The 19778-nt window shown below is 45.0% G+C and overlaps 1 protein-coding gene across 1 annotated transcript in view; it reads left to right on the forward strand.

Moving 5' to 3' along the window:
* Nucleotides 1-19778, forward strand: part of IPMK (inositol polyphosphate multikinase) — a 95158-nt gene that overhangs the window by 61791 nt on the left and 13589 nt on the right. Inside the window, exon 5 of the mRNA XM_069611237.1 lies at nucleotides 11357-11438. Within this exon, the coding sequence (XP_069467338.1) occupies nucleotides 11357-11438 (82 nt within the window). The remainder of the gene's footprint in view (nucleotides 1-11356; nucleotides 11439-19778) is intronic.

Raw genomic sequence — 19778 nt, forward strand, 5'->3', positions numbered from 1 at the left:
ATAAAGAACCGCATAAAGTGTTAGAGGGGAGATATATAGGAGGGTGGAGCAGAATTGGTAGCCCTGGGACTTTCTGTGATGGTTGCAAAGAATGAGGATAGGAAATGTGGTGGAACTAGGGAAGATGAAGGCAGGTTAACTGTGTCATAGAGGGAAACGGGAAACAATGGCTTAATGGGTATAGAGGGGGTCAGTCATCAGTAAGGGTAGGTGTGGATGCATGGTACATTAGGAAAGTAAGTGCAAAACAGGCCAGTAGCAGTAACAGAAATAAAAAATATGGAAGTAGCCCGATGCCGACGAAATGTAGTAAAAATGACTGCACTAATTCAGTTGCAATAACCGTTGCAATGAAGCACATGTTACTCCCTGGTAGTGCAATATGCCATTTGGGTGATTCATTGGGAGGTGGCATGGAACAATGGGTGGTGTGGTGGTCATGGATGGCCTACAGCGTGGATAGTGTTGGTAGAGGTCCTTGGAGGGCTAAACTTGGCCAAACAAGCGCCCTTTCCTGCCATTTTCAGTGGACACCCGGTATGTGGGATACTTGGAGACCATGAATAAGATCATTGATTGAGGGGGGGGTCATTTGGGAATCTGGGCTGATGGAGCAACAGGGTCTCACCCATAATGGCTGCCTGCTAATTTTCACTTAACATGTCTTGGGTCTGATGTAATGCAATGGAGCAATGTGGGGTAGCAGTGGCATGGGAATGGTGACTTGTGCCAGCCTAGTACATCTGGCAAACGTCCACAACACCAGAGTGGTTTTATGTCCCCTTCATAAAATAGCTCAACAACTTTGATGTTGGGCATCGTTCAGCTTTAAAGATTCCCAGCAGAAGACTCTCAAAAGGCAACCAACAAAGTGCCCGAGTGATGCCTTGAAAAAGCACAAACCCTTTACTCAAATTTCCCGATGGATTTGTCACAGGTTTGTCTGTAGCCTCGTGGTGGCCTCTTATTAACGAATGAGAACTGTCTATTGGACCTCCTGGTGGAATTAGTATACAAACCAATGCTTCTTTCTTAGGGGTGGGAGGGACATCTGCTACAAGGCTGGCACTCCAACTGCCCCAAATTACGTAATGTAGCCACATGGCTACAGAATATGGCTTGCTCGGGTCGCCGCCCGCTCTCCATATGTTGCTCACTTATCTCCAGTGTTGCGGTCCTTGCACTAGCTGCTGGTCGCCCAGCGCATTGTTTTTAAAACCTTGTGTTAGGTTCATCACACCCTTCAGGCCCAGGGGGCTGAATATCTGTGTGCTATGTTTACATGCTACCTACGCGGTCCTTGCGTTCAGCTATAGCTGGCTTACTTGCCACCCCAGTGTTTCAGCGTTAATGCTTGGTGAGCGAGCTTTCTCTGTCACTGCACTCCGACTAAAGAATGGCCTGCCGTTTCATCTGAAAAATGTGGATAACCACCTTGCCTTTAGAAAGGCTTTGAAAACGTATCTTTTTTAGGAGCCTGGCTTTTATGCATACTGGCCTCTCTCCCTCCTAGCGCCATGATGCCTTTTGCAAACATGCGCTTAATAAATACTCATTACATAACATGGTTCCGGAGGTCGTGATTTATGGTCCTGTTAGCCTAACCTCCTCTCATCTCAGCAAGGGTAACCTGGAAACTGTATGGCCTATTTGGAAGCAGCACACTAGAGCAAAGTTTAGGGACTGGTGCAAGTTGCTCACATTCTGCCACTGGGCCAGAACGAAAAAGGTCGATGAATTGAATTGCTCCCAAGCTAATTTGGATCTTACATGCTTTTGTGAGGACGGAACATTTATTCGTTGTCTACTGCTGTTAACTCAAAAATCACGATCCATAGAGTGAAGTTGTAGTTGGACAGGGCTCCTCAACCTCAGATACCTCTTCTACTACCTCATGCTCAGCAGTTCTTTTGTGGCTGATGAAGATCTGACTGGTCTAAGCCACTTGCCCAGCGAGGTTGTCTTTCTTGTACAGACTGAGGGACTTAAGGACAGTCTTCTGCGGGTTCTTCTTGTGGAGATACATTTGTGCTGGTTGTGTCCTTGACAATTCCTGCCACTAGCTTGTTGATGAAATGCCCAGAATGTGTCCTCAGACCTGTCGGTGTACTTCGTAACCACTCACAAAGGTCTACTGGGGTTCTGAACCTTCTAAGCACTTGGTGGTCATGGATCCTGTGGTCCTTGAAACCTCCAACTCAACCAGACGCTACTTGGAAAAACTTCCAGCAGCTGGGTAGGTTGGTTTTTAAGTCTGTTGTAATCCCCATGGTTTGAGGCAAAGCATTTGAGAGTTTGCTTATCCGACTTTGGTAACAGAAGATGAAGCTGGCAGTCCGGCAGATTGTAGGAAAGGTTCCTTGAAGTCCCAATTTCAAACTGCCACAAGTCAGTGCTACCAGCATGATATTTGAGCTATTTTACATAGTATCAATGCTTACTTTATGGCTAAGGTTAATGCCCTGTTGTAACTGATCCCTAACTGGTACACATTTTGCTTTTCCCACACACTGACCTAATTTCATTTTCTTGAAGGCAACATTATTTTCCTCACCCCTAATTCAAGATAGTGGAGGTCACAAGTAATTGAGAAGAGGCATCTCCCACGATATAGCAAGCCTTCTTCTTTCCCAAATGTTGCCATCTGTCAACCTATGACTGTGCAGTAATTCCTACTCTTCCTCTTGCCCCTAAGTAGGGCCTGGCCTCACAGTAAACTAAGAATTCCTCCAGCACCCTACAATTACCTTTTTAATTATGGCTTATTAATTTTCACCCAAAAGGGCCCCCATTGGCAGATCAGTTTTTCAAACCTGGCTCATCACGAAGTTGTGAACATTCCTCTAGCTCAGTTCCCCTGATCCCATTATAATTTGTGGGTGTAGGCAGGCTGGATCCTGGCCAACACTTTTAAGCCTTATCAAAAGCATATTTTAAAATCAAACATGAGATAATCTGACTCCAGCTTCCTACTTTTTACAAACATGTCCCTAGCCCCTTTGAATATGGAATCTCTACCTGTCACTGTGAGATTAATATGATGTTTATCCCAATTGCTGGAGGCGTAGTCCTTTGAATGGTAAATTCTCACAGCAATATGTGCGGTCGCTACCAGCACATGGCAGAAACAAAGTTCAAGCTAAGACGGGAACCTGCGGTAGACCAACATTTGGGCTGGCCCAAACCTAAAGTTAATGAATCGTAAAGGAAGCATCGAGGACAATATGCACAACCAAATATAAGGCACAATGTTAAAATAAACCTCAACTGTGCACCCGAAGTCTTAGTTAGTGAAGAATCACTTTACTTCTTGATCTAGCAACAAAGAAATAACTGGAATGGGAACAGTTTTAAGTTTCTACTGGAGTGGCGTTGGCTACGTGGACCACTTAGGTTTAAGTTCCTAACAGTTGTTGCTCTGGATTTCTGGGAAAGGTAGTTTGTTGTATTTTGTTCTTACCTGTTACTGAGTAAAGAAAGAATGCTCCCCTTTTGCTCGTCTGATTCAGCAAGACCTATATGTTTATCCTTTTATTTTTTAGCCATAGTACAAATATGTGCTGGCCCAGATGTCCCTCTTCACATGTGAATATTGTAAAGAAGGCATGGTATCAAAGTAAGACCGACACAAGTGATCATAGTTAAAGGGTGTTTTATTGAACTTTTCTGATGGGTGTGAAAAACTTGTATCAAACCCTAAATCTACGATGGGAGCAAGCTACGACCATCAAATAATAATAATAATACAGTCCTAGTGGAGTCTAGTCAAATCAAAAGTACCTATACTAAAAAAAATAAACTATTGCCAATCCTTACCGTTATGCTACAAAATAATAGTGTGGGATAATGTTCACAAAAAGAAATAAGTGTAATGATAAGTCTGGGTGTTAAGGCCAGGGTCTCCCTTCCCCACGTTTCTAGCACGGGACAAGGCAGGTCACTTGAGCACAGCACACTCCTGGTCTTCTCCAGCGCGAGGTTACAGTTCCATCACCAACATTGGGACCTTCTGTGCCCAAGTCTCTTTAATACAAAGTATCTTCCATCAGAGGACCTGATGTCTCATAAACAATAAAGAAAAGTTCCTTTCTCAATATTCCCATTAGACGATTTACTCAGCTGCCCTCCGATCCTTCTTTCACCTATAGCCTCTGTCGGGTTCAGACCAACTTAAATTTGTAAGCATCCCTCAGTTGGGTTCACATTTGCCACTACAATCTTCTCTGGTGTTGTTCACCCAGGATCCCCCTCTTCCGGGCTCAGACCCCTTTTCTACAATTAGTCCCCCTCAGCTGGGCACAGACCAATTTTCAGTTTTCAGACAATCAAAGACTTTCGAATGTGCACAGGACTCACAGTAGTCCACTGCAGGACCACTTCCATTTCAAAGATCAATAATTTGTCTCTGTTCAAGGGGGGAGGGGCACCAAACCGAGACCTTCGAGTGAGCACCCACGTGGCACCGGACCACTCTGTATCTGGTACTTATTTCAGTTTCACAAAAATCAATTGTATGTCAGTTCTTTCTTCATACAATGTTGCTGCTTGTAACCCTGAGCACAACACAGTCCGGTCGGCTTTCAGTTTCTCCAACTGGCCGGCTGTGCTGAACCCGTTGGCGTTGCTTTGCTGTCAGAGTCGAGGACAGTTCCACTGTGGCAATTGCTGTTCCCCGCCTTGGCTATCAGTGCGGGAGGGCCCTGTGTACCTTTGACAAACGCTACACCGTTCGCCAGCTGCAATTCCCGGTCTTATGTTTCTTTTCCCTGAGGCTTCTTGAAAGTTGCGGTTCTGGATTGAAAAAGGCAAGGGTAATTTCCTCCTTGTCATCCTCTCTGATCTTGCCGCCTTTCTCCTTGGTTTAAACTGCTGTCTTGGAATTGCTGCTTCCTTGTCCGTTTGGCCTTGTTCAGAGTGTGCTTTCGTGGTCCGCCTTTTATCCGTGTGATGGAAGTCGGGTGTGTGTAATTATCAGTAATTGCCTGACCCTTGTGTTGGAACATGTCAGGTATACAGCTCGGATGTTATTCCTTTGCTGCTCACAATGCATTGCCCATGAGAAAGTGTTTGTGTTGCAAAAGGGGAGTGTGGTTGAGTTTCTAGGTATCCTACCTGGTAGGATGGGGAAAGGGTGTTAAAAGGAAGGAGATACCGCATTTCGCCCTTCAGTGTCCCACTTCCACTCTCTGAAGACCCCCCATCCAGGTAATCCTCCTGCACTGGTCCACCCAGTAGCAGGAGCTGGTTCCAATAGCGATGGCTGTGTCCTGGCCACCTGGATGGCAGATCCTCTGGGACTAGCAGGTGAGACACCTTCAGGTTTCCACAATACCTGCTGCCCTACTGGTTGTGCACCATGCCAAATTTCTATACTGCTGTGTTCTCCATCAAGCAACCATTGTTGACAACATGGTTACCTTCCATGAGATCAGGCACCTCCTCCTCCTCCGACAGACTGGCCTGCCACCTGCTCCAAAGGCAATACAGACTCCATCCGCTCAAAGAGGACCCATATCTAAACCCTCATCTCTGAGGCCACTCGCAACACTGGCAAACTGTTTAAAATCTGCAAAAAACTCTCCAATCCTACTGCAGTCTCCGCTTCTCCCCTGCTATCCCTGACACTCAGAAATTCACTGGCCTCCCACTTCCTAATCAAGACTCGGGATATCCTGTACTCACTCTCCTACTCCCCCCCCCCCCTGCTCTGAGCCCTCCCTTGGCCCTCTCTCTCTCCTTCCCTCTTACTCTCCTTTTTCTCGCCCATGGCACCGGATGAGGTCTCTAGACCAGTTCTCTCTATGAAAGGCTCCTCCAGAACTATAAAGGACAACATTGCCTCCCTTGCGCCAACCCTGACCGATTTCTGTAATCACTCCTTTGCTCGTTTTAGGGGACAAAAGGGGGTCTGGGTACAACCAGGGTCAGAGCTCGTCCTAGGGCTCTCCACAGGGCCAGGCCTCACACTGATTGAAATGATTGTCTCGGGGGGATGGTAGGTGAGTGGCTGGAGCAGCTCTATACAGTAACAGCTCGCTATGGTTCAAAGCACCCACTTGTCTGAGGTAATTCCATCCCATATGTGGATAAAGTGCGTTGTGTCCTCCTACTGGTGTGGTATGGGAGGGAACCTGTAGCGGGTGGTCATTGTTTTAGGGGTGTAGATCCACCTCTGGAAGAGGAGGATCTGCCCCTGCTGCAAGATCTTCTCTGGCCTCTCTGGAAACCCTGTGAAGACTGGTTCTGTGGAGAGCCCCAGGATGAGATCTGACCCTGGTTGTACCCAGACCCCTTTTGTCCCCTAAAACGACAAAAATGATAGCCCCCTCACCCCTCATTTGTGCATCCTCTCCTCAAAAAGCCCTCTGCCGACCCCCTCCTACTCGGCTAACTACAGCCCTATCTCCATTACCCCCTTCCTGGGCAAACTCATGGAGAAGCTAGTCATCTCCCAACTGATCCAACACACTGAATCTGTTGGTTGTTGGCTTCAGAGCAGCCAGAGGCACGGAAACTGATCTTCTGAACACCCGTGAAGACTGTGGCAAATATAGATTTCAACTCTCCTTCCGTTCTTGTTCTTCTCGATCTTTCCTCTGCCTTCGATACCGTCAATCATGCCACCCTGACAAATCGGCTTTGTGACAGCCTTGGCATCACAGGCTTGCCACTTGACTGGGTGACCGCATTCCTCTCTGACCGACCTTCGCAGGTTTTGTTTGTTTGTTTATATATTTGTGTTGCGGCCGGAGCCAGAGGTATCGGGGCGCAGTTAAAAGAAAACGTACAGCTTAGTTACAGAAGTTAGGCGCGAAGGTAAGGACACGTTACCTCCGTGTTACAGGATGAAGGTAAGCAGCATAGAACAAGTATCGAGGCATATGAATGTAGACAGCAAAACGTAAATTAGAGATATTTACAAATTTAACAACAATATAACAAAAATACAACAAATGCATGCAGGCAGGGTATGTTAGTGCGGTAGGGGACAGTAGGTTACATATCTTTCTCTATGAGCCATTTAATTGTATTCTTTCTGAATTTGATAATTGTTTGGTCAGATCTGATTGTGTGTGGCAGGGAGTTCTACAAATGTGCTGCTCTAACTGGGAAACTGGACCCTCCAATGGTGGACAGAGTGAATCTTGGTACTTGACGACAGTTGGGGTTGGCTATTCTAGGCGGCCTGATGGAGTTTTTTCTGATAAGTCGTTCTTTTAGGTAGCGAGGGGCTTTGTTATTTAGGTATTTGTGGATGAGGGAAGCTGATTTGAGAGAGTTTTTTTTCTTGGGTGGAGAGCCATTTATGTTTCCTTCTTATTTCAGAGATGTGTGCTCTTCTAGGGATGCTTGGGGCAGCCTTGATAGCATTATTTTGTAGCACTTGTATTCTATTAATGGTTTGTTTGTTTGCCCCTATGTAGTGAGCGCTACAATAATCCAGTTTTGATAGGATGAGCGCTCTAGAAAGGATTAAGCAGCTGTCAACTGACAGGAATTGTTTTCCTGCTCTTATTAGTTTACATGTGTAGGCCGTAGATGAAGCCAAAGAATTTACCTGTTTAGTGAGGGATAAGGTTGAGTCGAGGTGAAAGCCTAGGGTTTTGACTTCTCTAGCGACCTTAATAGTATTCCCATCAATGATGAATGCCGAATAATTAGGGTTGAGTTTTGAGATGCGAGTTGCGGTGCCCAGGATGATGAGCTCTGTTTTGTCATCGTTCAGACACAAGCCATGGTTAGCCATCCATGCCTGAACAATGCTGTAGACTCTATTCACCAAGGCCAGATCTTCCCCATAATCCCCCGTAAGTGGTAGGAGAATCTGGGTATCGTCTGTGTAGTTGGTATAGGTGATGCCCAGATTGTCATGATCGTCAAAGAGTGGCTTGGTGAAGATATTATAGAGACTTGGGGAGACGCATGATCCCTGGGGCACCCCACAGGTAATGGGTATTGGGTCTGCTGCGGCCGAAAGGTGAGAAAACCCTCATAGTCCTGTCGCTAAGGAAGGACTGTATCCAAACTATAGCTTCCTTTGAGAAGTGGGCCGCTGAGTCCAAGTGACTGCACAGGACTTTATGGTCCATCAAGTCAAAGGCAGCTGAAAGGTCTAATAGAAGAAGTGCTAGTTTTCCCTCATCTCTCAGTGAGTCTATTTGGGCTTTTAAATCGATAAGGGCTGTCTCTGTGCCATTTTGTGGTCGGAAACCAGATTGGCGGGCACCTAAGAGTAGATTTACCTCAAGGAAATTCTGAATTTGGGTGTATGCTACCTTATCTAGGATTTTTAGTAGAAATGGCACCGTGGTGATGGGCCTGTAGTTGGTGGGTATGTTTGGGTCCAGTGTTTGTTTTTTCAGGAGAGGGAGTACCCAGGATTCCTTTAGATTACGCGGGACGGTGCCAGTCGTGAAGGAGGCGTTAATAAGTTTAGTGATGAAGGGGGCTACATCTCTAGCAGCGTCCTTGATCAGTTGTGCTGGGCATTGGTCACCTTTGCAATTGGATGGTTTAAGCGCAAGAATCGTTTTCTCTACCTCAATAACTGAGACCTTAGAGAAGTTGAATTGTGTATGTTCTATGGGTTTAGGCTTCTGTGTTTTGTTTGTGGGAGCCTGGGTTTGGGCTGATAGTAAGGCTTTCTTTAGAGCTATTTCGTTTTGGAGCTTAGCCACTTTGTTGGTGAGTGCCAACTGTATGTCAGTACACCAGGTTTTATCTTTAATAGAGTCATCCTGTACTGCAATTGGGGTTTCCAGTTTTAGAATGGAGAAGAGCTCCTTCATGCTGGAGTTAGCTTGAGTAATCCTGTTGTTGTACGTTTCTTGTTTGGCCGTGATGATATCCTTTTTGTATTGTGTTGAGATCCTTATTAGATTGGTTTTATTTTCTATAGTGTGATGTAGATTCCAGGCCGTTTCGCATTTTCTTTTCTGTAGTCTTAAGTTTTTTAAGTGAGGAGTAAACCAAGAATTGAGATGCTTTTATGGTTTGATATTCCTAAGTTTTAGCGGAGCAATGCTGTCAAGAGCAGTAGTCATGGCATTATTGTATTCTTCCACTAGAAAGCCTGGGTCTGTGTGGTCTGGTAGGGAGTTAAGATTAGGGAGGATATGGGGTAAGATATTGTCAACTGAGATGTTTTTCTTGTTTCTAGTTAAGGTAGGTATTGGGGGGGAGGAGTAGGTGCAGTAGGTCTTTTAGTATTGAAAGTGAAGGCAATTAGGTAATGGTCAGTCCATATTTGGGGGGGGAAATGGAGGTGATTGGAGAGGTTGCAATTGTGGCTGGCAATCCAATCGAGAATTCTCCCTTTGTGAGTGGAGGTATTCACATTCCCCTTTAGTCTTGTGATGCCTTGAAATCCCCTTTGCTGTAAGGGCACCTTACAAATATCCAATAAATAAAATAAGGATAGTGCACCACTCTTGTTAATTGCTCCATTCAGCGTTAAGTAAGTTAAACATTTGTTGTAGGATCCAGACTCTAAAATACACATTGCAAAAAAATAAATCTCTGAAAAATTGGTGTTCATATGTGCAGATAAATTGGGTAGATGGGTTAACTTTATCAGTTGTTAAAAATGTGTCCCTTCTCCCCAGGGCCCCCTCAAAACCCTGGTGAGGCTAGGGAGGTGAGCCTGCTCTGAAACACCCTCCATAGGGGTTGAGGCAAGAGGGACCTCACCAGGAGAAACCCTACTCCCCTGCTTGGGGGACAAGGACTCCCATTCCCATGAGGAACTCCCTAAAGCTGTGCACACTGTAGCCTACATGGGATGCTCTAAAATGTCAGACATTTAACTACCAAGCACGGGATGAAGAAGCATTTAGGAGATGTTATCACATGAAATAAGAACATGTCCCTTTAAATCAAGATATCCAATCCATTGGGATGAGTATGTTAAAAAAGTGTACTGCCAAGAATGAGGAGAGACACGCAGGCACAGGAAGACCCAAAGCTGCATAAGATCTGAAGAGAAAGAAGACATAGCAATCGGAAGCCAAGAAACCTGCGAGTTTGAAACTTGCACGAATGTGAAGAACAGGACCCCAGAGCCTTGGCGAGGCGCATGAACGCAAAGCCAACAGGACAGAAGCCTGGAGGAAGGTGGTGGCGAGACCACAAGGCATCTGTGGTGGACAGCCGGTCCACAAACCAACGCAAGGGTAAAGCAGCAGGGTGTCCGGTCAGGCATCAAGAGACCGAGACCTTGCAAACAGGAATAAACCACTGGCGGTGTAGGACAAGAAAGGAGGCCCGAGCAGAACAGGGCTCCCAGGGAGGTTCTTTCACTGTGGAAGTTGACAGGGAGAATGGGAGGCCCAGAAGAATCATTGGAACGCACAAACCTCTCGTCTCAGCACAAGCAAGGAGGCCAAGTTAAACTTCAAATTGATTAACTTAAAACATTTGTATACAGAAGAACAAATTGCTACAAAATCTAAATGTTGAGAGAAAAGAACGATGGACAACCATACCCTGGAAAAAGGGGAAAGAAACTCCCATTTCCTGTGAAAGGGGACATTATAGAAGGGAGGATAAACATGATGAGCCACAGTTTGGAGGAACTACGTCATTGAAATATCTACAAAGTCAAGCAGACCAGAATAGGCTGGGCTATGATTACCCAGGAGGGAAAGCCTATAAGGGAAATAATCATTTCCAAGGATCCGACATTGAAAGCAGCAGTCACAAATACATATATAATAATAATAATTTGACATTTATATAGCGCTACAAACCCTCGGGTATCTGAGCAATGCTTATTATTACCCACAATGTGTGGTGCTCATTTATTGGCTTGAGAAGGATGAAAGGCTGAGTTTTGCCCTGCTGGGATTCGAACCTGCATCAGCAGGCTATGCACAGATGTCAAAGTGAACACTCTACTCGCTGTGCTATTGGGCGGCATAATATCTTCAAGATTTTCGAAAGGAAATCCCAAGGAGGAGAGAAAAAGCAATGGTCCATTTTGAAAGGTTAGAAACTGATTCAAGAAATCACAAGAGACTTTTTGAAGATTCATTATTGATGCAAATCTTGCAGACTGGTACTGGACGTATTCACAGGAGAATGGAGTCCTCCTTCCGACCTAAGTTAGTTTTCATAGTTGTAGTATCAGCTAAGGGTAGTTTTGGACTGCAGACTTATTTATTTGGAGATACATGACGGACTGATGAGCACCTTAGTTATTAACATAGACAGCCATAGTGATCAGGAACATTAGGCCTTCTACTTTACTTTAATAAAGGTGTGAAGCATATCCTCAAGAGTGTCTTTGTTCTGGCCCTCCACATGCTATAGATATTCAATACTGACATGAAAGCAACACAATTTTTCTTTTTTTCAGGTATACCATGCAAATTCTGACTGCTATGAGACACAAAACCAGCACTATGGACGGAGCTTAACAAAAGAAACTGTCAAAGATGGTAAGGTGAAGATTTGTTTCTAAAAGCCTGATTGTCCTGTTAAGACAACTTCCTTAATATGCATTTTGTTGTTCTTCAAAGCTGCTTGCAATTACCGATAATCTTATTAAAATATAATTTGAATGAGGATTGTATTGATTAATTTAATGATACTTGTATGGGACTTTTATCCACACCCCTTTTCAACAATGATAAACCCAGTACAAGAATGCATGCAAAATACCATGCCATCAGTCTCTCAGGACTATTTCTTGAGTGAGAGACTACTTTCCCCAGTTAATAGTTCTTTTCAAGTGCTACAAAGTTCCAGATTAGCAAATAAAGTCTCTCCTCCCAAATAATGCAAAAGTTCCAACTTGAATACTGGTCACCAAGAGAATGCCTTTCCTTCTCCTGGATTTCTATCAGTGTTCTCAAACACCAGGGGGATTTATCCTTTGCCCTGTTTTCTCCTTGCCCTGCACAACTCACAATGTCGGGGGGGTATGCCCCTTGCCAAAACCTTTCTCAGGTATTCACACTGTCAAGGGGTATGGCTCTTCCCTTGGCCTTCTCAGACTTTCACAATGCCAGGTGGTATGGTTCTTCCCTTGTCCTTATCAGGCTTCCACGATTCACAATGCTAGGGGGATATGGCTCTTCCCTTGGCCTCCTTAGCATAACATGTCTGGTTCATTAACCTGACAAACACTGTGATGAAGGAGAAGGCCTATGGCTTTGTCCTCTCTGAATAGTGAGTTCCAGACCCTTCTTCGTATGCTTCCTGGGCCTCTCTGGCTTTCATACGGGTCCCTGACCCTGTTTCTCCAGCTTCCTGGACCTCCCAGGTTCTCGTATGGGTCCCAGACTGTGTTTCTCTGGCTTCCCGTGCCTTCCCCAACGTCTCTCGTACCTTCTGACTTCTTGTTGGGTCTTGAGTATGAGCACGGGGTGCCTCTGCTGTTTTGTTTGCTACCCTGCGGCTGTCTTTTTTGCACATGCTATGGTGGCTCTGCAGCCAAGGAGGCTGAGTATATGGAGACTTCTCCATGCCCCAGCGGTCATATGACTTGCTCTCACCTCGCTCCTCAGGTTCTCTTGCCGGTCTGTCGACTGCAGACCGACTAGAGACGTCTAGGCAACAACTCTAAGGTCCCGGCCAGAATTCTCTCCCCTACTAATCCGAATGTCCTTTTTACTTGCGGTTCCTCTGGGGAGGGACTGACTGCTTACCATGCCCTTATTCTCTGTATTTGTTGGCTGGTCTCCCATTGTCTGTACCACTCAAGCTGATTCTGCGGAGTACTCTACATTGCTCTGTACCTCCTCCTCGTCTCAGTATTAGTGGTTTTATTTCCAAGTGTATTTTTTGTGATTTTTCTTCGTCTCAGTTTTTATACATGCTTCACAAAAACAGCCCCTACTCTTCCCTCGTCCCAGTAATATCTGATGCGGCTTATACCCTACAGGTCTATATGTAGGTATGGGGACTAAAGGGTTTGGAGTAGGGTATGACAGCGAGGGAGGAGTGGATGTAATTTGAGTGTATCATATTCTCCCAGAACAGTCGTCCCTAGTCCCACAGCACGTGTGGGGGGTTTCCCCTTACCATGAAATCCACCCACCTAGTTCCCAGGGGACTATTGGGTAGCGGCCTGACCTCATGGAAGGGGGCTACCTGCAGGGAAGCAGGTACGACATCCTGGGATGTGTCGCATTCCCCTGAAAATTGTGTTCTTTTCTGGCTTCCCGATTATTTTTTTTACTTCTAGCCTTCCTTGATGTGCTCCCTGGTAACTTGTATGACTTAAGTGCACCTTTTCTGCCACAGTTTGATTTGACCACCCTACAAGTGTGTTGTGTGCTGTGGAGCACCAGGGCTGCAGTCATTTTTAGTGAATTTGTAGCCCAGTGCCCCAATGTTGGGTACATCGAAGGCACTCTCCCAGGCTACTGATTTGGGCCACCCCATTATGGGTGTGGACCATGGGATGCCTTCAAAATGCCCATTGTGCTGATGTCTGCTTGCACTGAGCTTAGTCCTACACCCTCTAGTGTGCGTCAAAAGAGGTTGTCCCAATTTTACGGCCCTAGAAATGCCAAGTATACATTTGTAGATGTGCCAGTGTATTTGGTGTTTTTCTTCTTTTGGGGTCAGCCATGTTGACTGGCTGCAAACACCTTTGTGTGCCTGGCTGGTGTGATTGGAGGGCTGACTTCAGTGAATGAGTTTTCAATCGGAGACACTGTATTGCTTAATGGAACTGATGGAGGATTACTGTGAAGATGGGCAGCTGTTTCTGAGCATCTAATTTGACCATATTTGCAGTCAACCATGATGGTGGGATTGCCAGTTCCATGTTGCTATGTAGTCTCCTGTCAGAATCCTTTTTAACTATGTGCTTCGAGGTGGGGGAGTCTCCATGGCCTGGATGAGTGGTGGGTGACCACTACTTCACCTCAACTCCATCTGTGCCTGCCTCGATTTGTTGCTCGTATCATGGGACTGTTAATTGATGGCTGTTTGCTCCCGCTTCAGCTGACCGGTTCCACTTGGTCGGTTTCTCAGTCTTCCTGGTGCCTTCCCTATTGCTGCTGCTGCGTCTGCCTGGTGGGTCGACCTCCTGGGTACAGGGATTCCTCTTTTCATCTGTCTGGGTCATTGCTGTTTGAGGAGTCAAGTTCCCAGGTACTGGATCTCTTTCCATGGCCTGTAAATAGTCCTGTGTTACAGGATCCTATACACAGTGACTGGCACTGTACTTGTCAGTGTTACAGATTCTGATCTATTCCTTGGAATCATTGTTGCATCTCCCCTGCGTCTGGGGGTAGTGGAGTATTGCAGGTCTCCTCACCAAATATTATCATTGTGTTCCATTTGCTTTTTTTCCTGCTCTGCTACCATCCCTCTCAGATGGCTATGGTATCAAACCTGCAGCTGGAGCTCTTCTTGCGGGTGCCTGGTTTTCTTCACTGAGGCTGGTTGCGTCTTTGACCTCACCTGTAGGATAAATCCAACACCATGGCTTGCTTATGCCATGATGCCATTGTTTACAGCACAGTTAGTTTGTCGCAGTTTGATAACCTAACTATGCCCCATGTGAAGGGGAAGAGTTGCAATCTGTACCATTTTGTGATCTGCATTTCGGTCCCAATGAGAAGGATCTCGGTCTTACTGGCATTAAGGCAGAGATAGTTAGCAGCGTACCATGCCTGAATAGCAGTCAGATAGCAGTTCCTCCCTGGACCCAATATTCCTTTCCCAGCTCCTCAGAGCTCTGCAGCAGAACTCAATTAATTGTTGTCGACACAGCGTGGCTGCTGTGCCTTGGCAGCTTAACTTCTCTCTGGGGGGCCAAGAGGGACTTGTCTCAGGATCAACTGGGCAGAGCTGTAAATCTGGGATTCTTGAGAAGTAATCCAAATAAAGTACAAAGAAGTAATCCAAAGACGAGTGTACACCGTGCAAGAAAACACTGCGTTATTGGAAACACATCTGGGAGAAGAAATTCAGACAATCCTGTGGAACTGAACAGGGTGAAGGAATTCTCAACCCTGCCCACTGCTGACACACTATTTATGCAGTAAAATATTAATTTCATTTTGAAGCAAGTCAAACAAGCTGATTGGTGAAACATTGTCAGCCCCCATAGTGCCCCATATATTGGTGTAATTCTATTGGATAAGAGTTCCTGGAACAAAACCCTCCAACACCCCTTTATGATGTTATGATATTAAAATATCCTGCCCCTTAATTACATCACTTAAGCTGAGCAGCAGAAAAACTTTTAGCTATAATTGGCTGCCACAGTTCGACACACAAATAGAAAATAGCTGCAAACTAATTTGATTCTGTGTTTCGAGATGGCACGAGCTACAGACATTTTGTTACAACCACTGGAACACAATGTCCCAGACCCCTGATTCGTTCCCCTCCTCCATTGCATTTTCCCAGCTTTAGTTATAAAAAAAAAAATTGTAGGACACTGTTGGTGAATTTCTATTTCTCCTATTTAATTCTATGTTGCTATAATGTTCGTTGCCAGGGCCTTTGGTGCCCTCTAGAGTTATCACGTGGCTGCACCTGGGGCCTGACTAGAGCTTCCTTTCCATGAGAAACCGTTCATTTGACAACAATTAGCTATTGTGGGCTTCTGCGTTCCTCAACCTTGATGAGATGATCCACTGTTTCATTGTGTCAGCAGAAATTCAATGTTACTGTGTGCTGTGACCTTTTAAACACTAAATATTACTGGCTTCTATCAAGTCTACCCGGGGCCTGCTAAGACATGGCCTAACTGTGGTTCATTAATACAGCTAACCTAACCCATATTATAAGCCTATTTTACTCCTACCCCTTGTGAGAAACCTGAATGGGGTTTTACCTGCTAGTCCCCAGGGATCTGTCATCCAGGTGGCCAGGACATGGCCAGAGCTTTTGGATCCAGATCCTGGGGGTGGACCAGTGCCAGAGGATCACCTGGGTGAGGGTCTTTGTGGCGTGGAAGTGGGACACCGGATGGCGAGACACATTATCCCCTTCCCTGTTACATATCTCACCCTACCAGGTAAGATACTGAGGAACTCATCCCCCGCCCCCTTCACAACACAAACACTTTCTCACCGACAGCTCGCTATGAGAGAAAATGGACTAACACACGAGCCGTATACCTGACATATCCCAATGCAATAGTCGGGCAATTTTATATACATGCACACACACACGAGAGAGCACACACACGAGCGCACACACATGAGAGCACACACACGAGAGCACACACACGAGAGCAAAGCACATGAGGAAGCAGCAGTTCCTGGATGGCAATTTAATACGAGACGAAAAACAGAAGGGGATCGCAAGAAGGGAAATGCCCTTGACCTTTTCGACAAGATACTGTTACTTTCCTGAAACCTTGAATAGAAACCGTAAGACCAGGAAACCAAGCTGAAGAATCCTACATTGCGTGTCTGAGGTATCCGGCTCTCTCCTGCATCGATAATCAAGAACGTAGAATCGCCCGCTGCCATGGTACTGTCATTGACTCCTACAACAAGCAGCGCCATTGAAATCGCCACAGCCAGTGAGTTGGGGAGGCCGATGCCAGACTGGCCTGTGTTGAAGCCAAGGTTGCAAGCAGCAACATTGTATGGTGAACAGTGTATGAAACGCATGTGATAACTGACTCGAGTGAAATTGGACAACAGATGAGTGATTAAACTTTGAAACCAAGATACAATACCTTTTGACAGTGGTCTAGCACCGCATGCATGCTCATTCGAAGGTCTCTGTAAGGTATCCAACTGAGATGTGGCCAAAGTGAAAGAGTGACAGAGTGACAACGGATTGTGAATCGGAAGTGGTCCTACAATGGGTCAAGCAAAATCCTGTGCGCAATCGAAAGTCTTTGATGATGATAGAGTAAAGACAAATGATGACAGAGTAGTTAGTTGTTCCGAGCCCCAACAAGGGAGATCAGCTGAGTGCTTTGGGTTAAAGCAAGTTTGTGTTAAAGTAAACTAAAATTGGTCCGAGCCTGGCAGAGGGAGACTGATTGATATTGTGTCAAGTGGATCTCAGCCCGACGGTGGGGGATCCGGGGTAAACCGTGTACCACCCGAGAGACTGGATACAATTGGAATTGGGTACATTACAAATCCTGCAAGCTTTGTGTTGGAGGATTTGAGTCCGGCTCAGGGGGATCCAAATTGAATAGGGAAACACCTGAGAAATTGAGTGCGTGTGAAATCCTGCAAGGAAAAACAACGTATTGTTTGTCGCATCAGGCCTTCTGAAAGAAGAGACTTTGAAAGGCAAAGAGGCTTGGGCATGGAAGGCCCTGATGCTAATGTTAGAACTGCACCCTCGTACTAGAGAAGCCAGAGACTGTGCTAAGCTCGTGTGGCACCTTGTCCCGTGCTGAAAATGTGGGGGAGGCCCACGGCCTGAATATCCTGACTTCTCATTACTTTGGACACTTCTTTCTTTTACATGACATTGTTTCCCACACTATTTGTACTTGGAGGTAAGGTGTTTTAGTATAGGCTCTTTTATTTTGACAAGACATCACTAGGACTGCGTTATTATTATTTCATGGTCGTAGCTTGCTCCTATCTTTAGACTTAGTATTAGATAGGCGTTTTTCAAACCTTTTTTGAGAGTTCAATAAACACCCTTGAACTGTGGTCACTTGTGTCCATCTTACTGTTGATACCATGCCTTCCTTACACCCTACCTCCAACTATTTCAATATTATAAAATAAAACCTCACATAACGAGGCATAAAATAAGCAATGTCACATAGCAGTTTGCTATACAATTCTGTAGGTATGCTAATCAAATTGACACTTGTGTAGCAAATGTAACTGTTTAAGTTGCCCTATCAAATGAAAGCAAAGGTCACCCTGCATTCCTCTCTTGCCCTCTGTGCTCTCTCCACCCACCTTTCTCTGCTCACTTCAAGTGCTAATGGAGAAAAGGTTCAGCAGTAATCCTCTCCTCCACTCTTAAGTGCCAAAGTCCTGTGTCGGAGTGCTAAGCTATAATTTATTTTTCTTGTTCAAATAATTGAAAACCAGACTTAATCGGGATGATACTTTTAGTGATACTTTCATTAAGCTTTCTATGTCCTGTCTGGCAAAGACCAGTATTGTTAACTTTATATTTTTTTTTAGGACAGTCGTGCATTTCCATTCCTAAAGTGTAAGTTGTCACATAGTGCAAATTAATAACTGTATTGATGCTGCAAAACATTGCAGCATCCCCATGCTTTACAGTAAAGCCTAGGTTAGTGTATCTAATTCTCATAGTGTCAACTATATTTCATGTTGTTGGGGAAGATGAATCATATTGACAAGTGAACACTCTTGAAAATGTACATGATCAAATGCTTTTGATGGCACCTAGCTCTGTAACTTGCTGGTTGCATACATTTGTGCAACTGGTGCGCAACCCATGAGAGATCCCATACTCCTTGACATTCTATATTATCACCCCATTACTTCATAACAGCTCCCCTGAAAGCTACATGACCACAAACTGTAATATTCCACCTAGTATGCCCAGTTCTCTGCTTGCTACGCCATCCACTCTTAGTATTAATTTTGTAAGAGGCAGGAAAGAGGCTAAGCAAAGTGAACTATATGTTTATGCAAAGTAGTCCTCAGTAGTTCTATCTCTTTTTATTTATTTGTGTCTAATAACTGTAATTTCGGCTTTTACACAAAATCCATAAAATCAAATAATTAATAAAACAGTGGCTAAAACAAAGCAATACAAATTGATCCAGGCCTAAAAAAAAAAAAAAAAAAGCAGGAGGCCAAAATACATAAAATGACTGAAAAGACCAAAGGAGACGCAGAAAGCCACTTAAAGTATCTCATTCCAGTTAGAAGTGTTATAAGCCTTTCAACAATAAACGGAAGGGATAATCCCAATCGTTTGCAATACCCTGATAACATTGATAATAGCCAGTGTTTCGTGGCCCGCTAATGAGTCTATCCCAAAACATTTCTGTAAGAAGACGCTGCTTAGTTTCAACCAGCTGACCTAAACCACTCTTTCTTGCTTCCCAGGTGCCTTCACATTCCATCATAAGATGTTTTTGAGACTGCTTTCGAGGATCCAAGTTTTATGCCTTCATTACCACGACCCCAGCAGAATAAAACTTCCCCCATATATAGCAGATTCGAGTAGAATCTCAAGTAATTTTGTCTGACTTTAGGATCTGGGAACTTTCTCAGATATCTTGAGAGAGAGCCCCTTTTTTATTATAAGGGGAAAGTGAGCCTGCCAGAGCTAATTTCCACATTTGATATATGGTGTGAATCCATTCCATCTGCAAATGAATACAAATGAATAAGGGTCCCTTTTGGTTTTAGTCTCCACGTCACTATTCCAGTCCGTGAGGGGTTCCAACACCAATCGCTGCAGACTGGACAGGATAGGCGACTGTCGATGGTTCAGATGGATTTGCAGGTCCTCGTAGAGGGAGTTCATCTGAGGGGCCATAACCTGTCGATACAGCAAAGTGAGCCTCCAGGACTGCTTGTACCTTTAAGGATGTAAGCCCCAGCTCGTACTGTGGACTTACCATCAGGAGGCTCTGTGGTAGACCCAAAACTTTCTTCCATAATTAACCCTCCAAGCGTTGCCAATTAAAGTCCCACGCCAATGGTTTTGCCTCCAACCCATACAAAAGGATTGGAATGACTTTGGCTGTATAATATCTGATAAGAGACAGGATTGAAAATGTTAAGTAATTCCTCTTGATTTTAGCTATTTGGGTGGTTAATTGAGATATTTTCCCTATTAGGTCTTGGCCACTTTGGGCCAGACTAGGGCCCGCATACAGGGGAAAACCC

The sequence above is a fragment of the Ambystoma mexicanum genome, chromosome 8 (genome assembly GCF_040938575.1).
Source record: "Ambystoma mexicanum isolate Mex_15411 chromosome 8, UKY_AmexF1_1, whole genome shotgun sequence".
NCBI classification, from domain to species: domain Eukaryota; kingdom Metazoa; phylum Chordata; class Amphibia; order Caudata; family Ambystomatidae; genus Ambystoma; species Ambystoma mexicanum.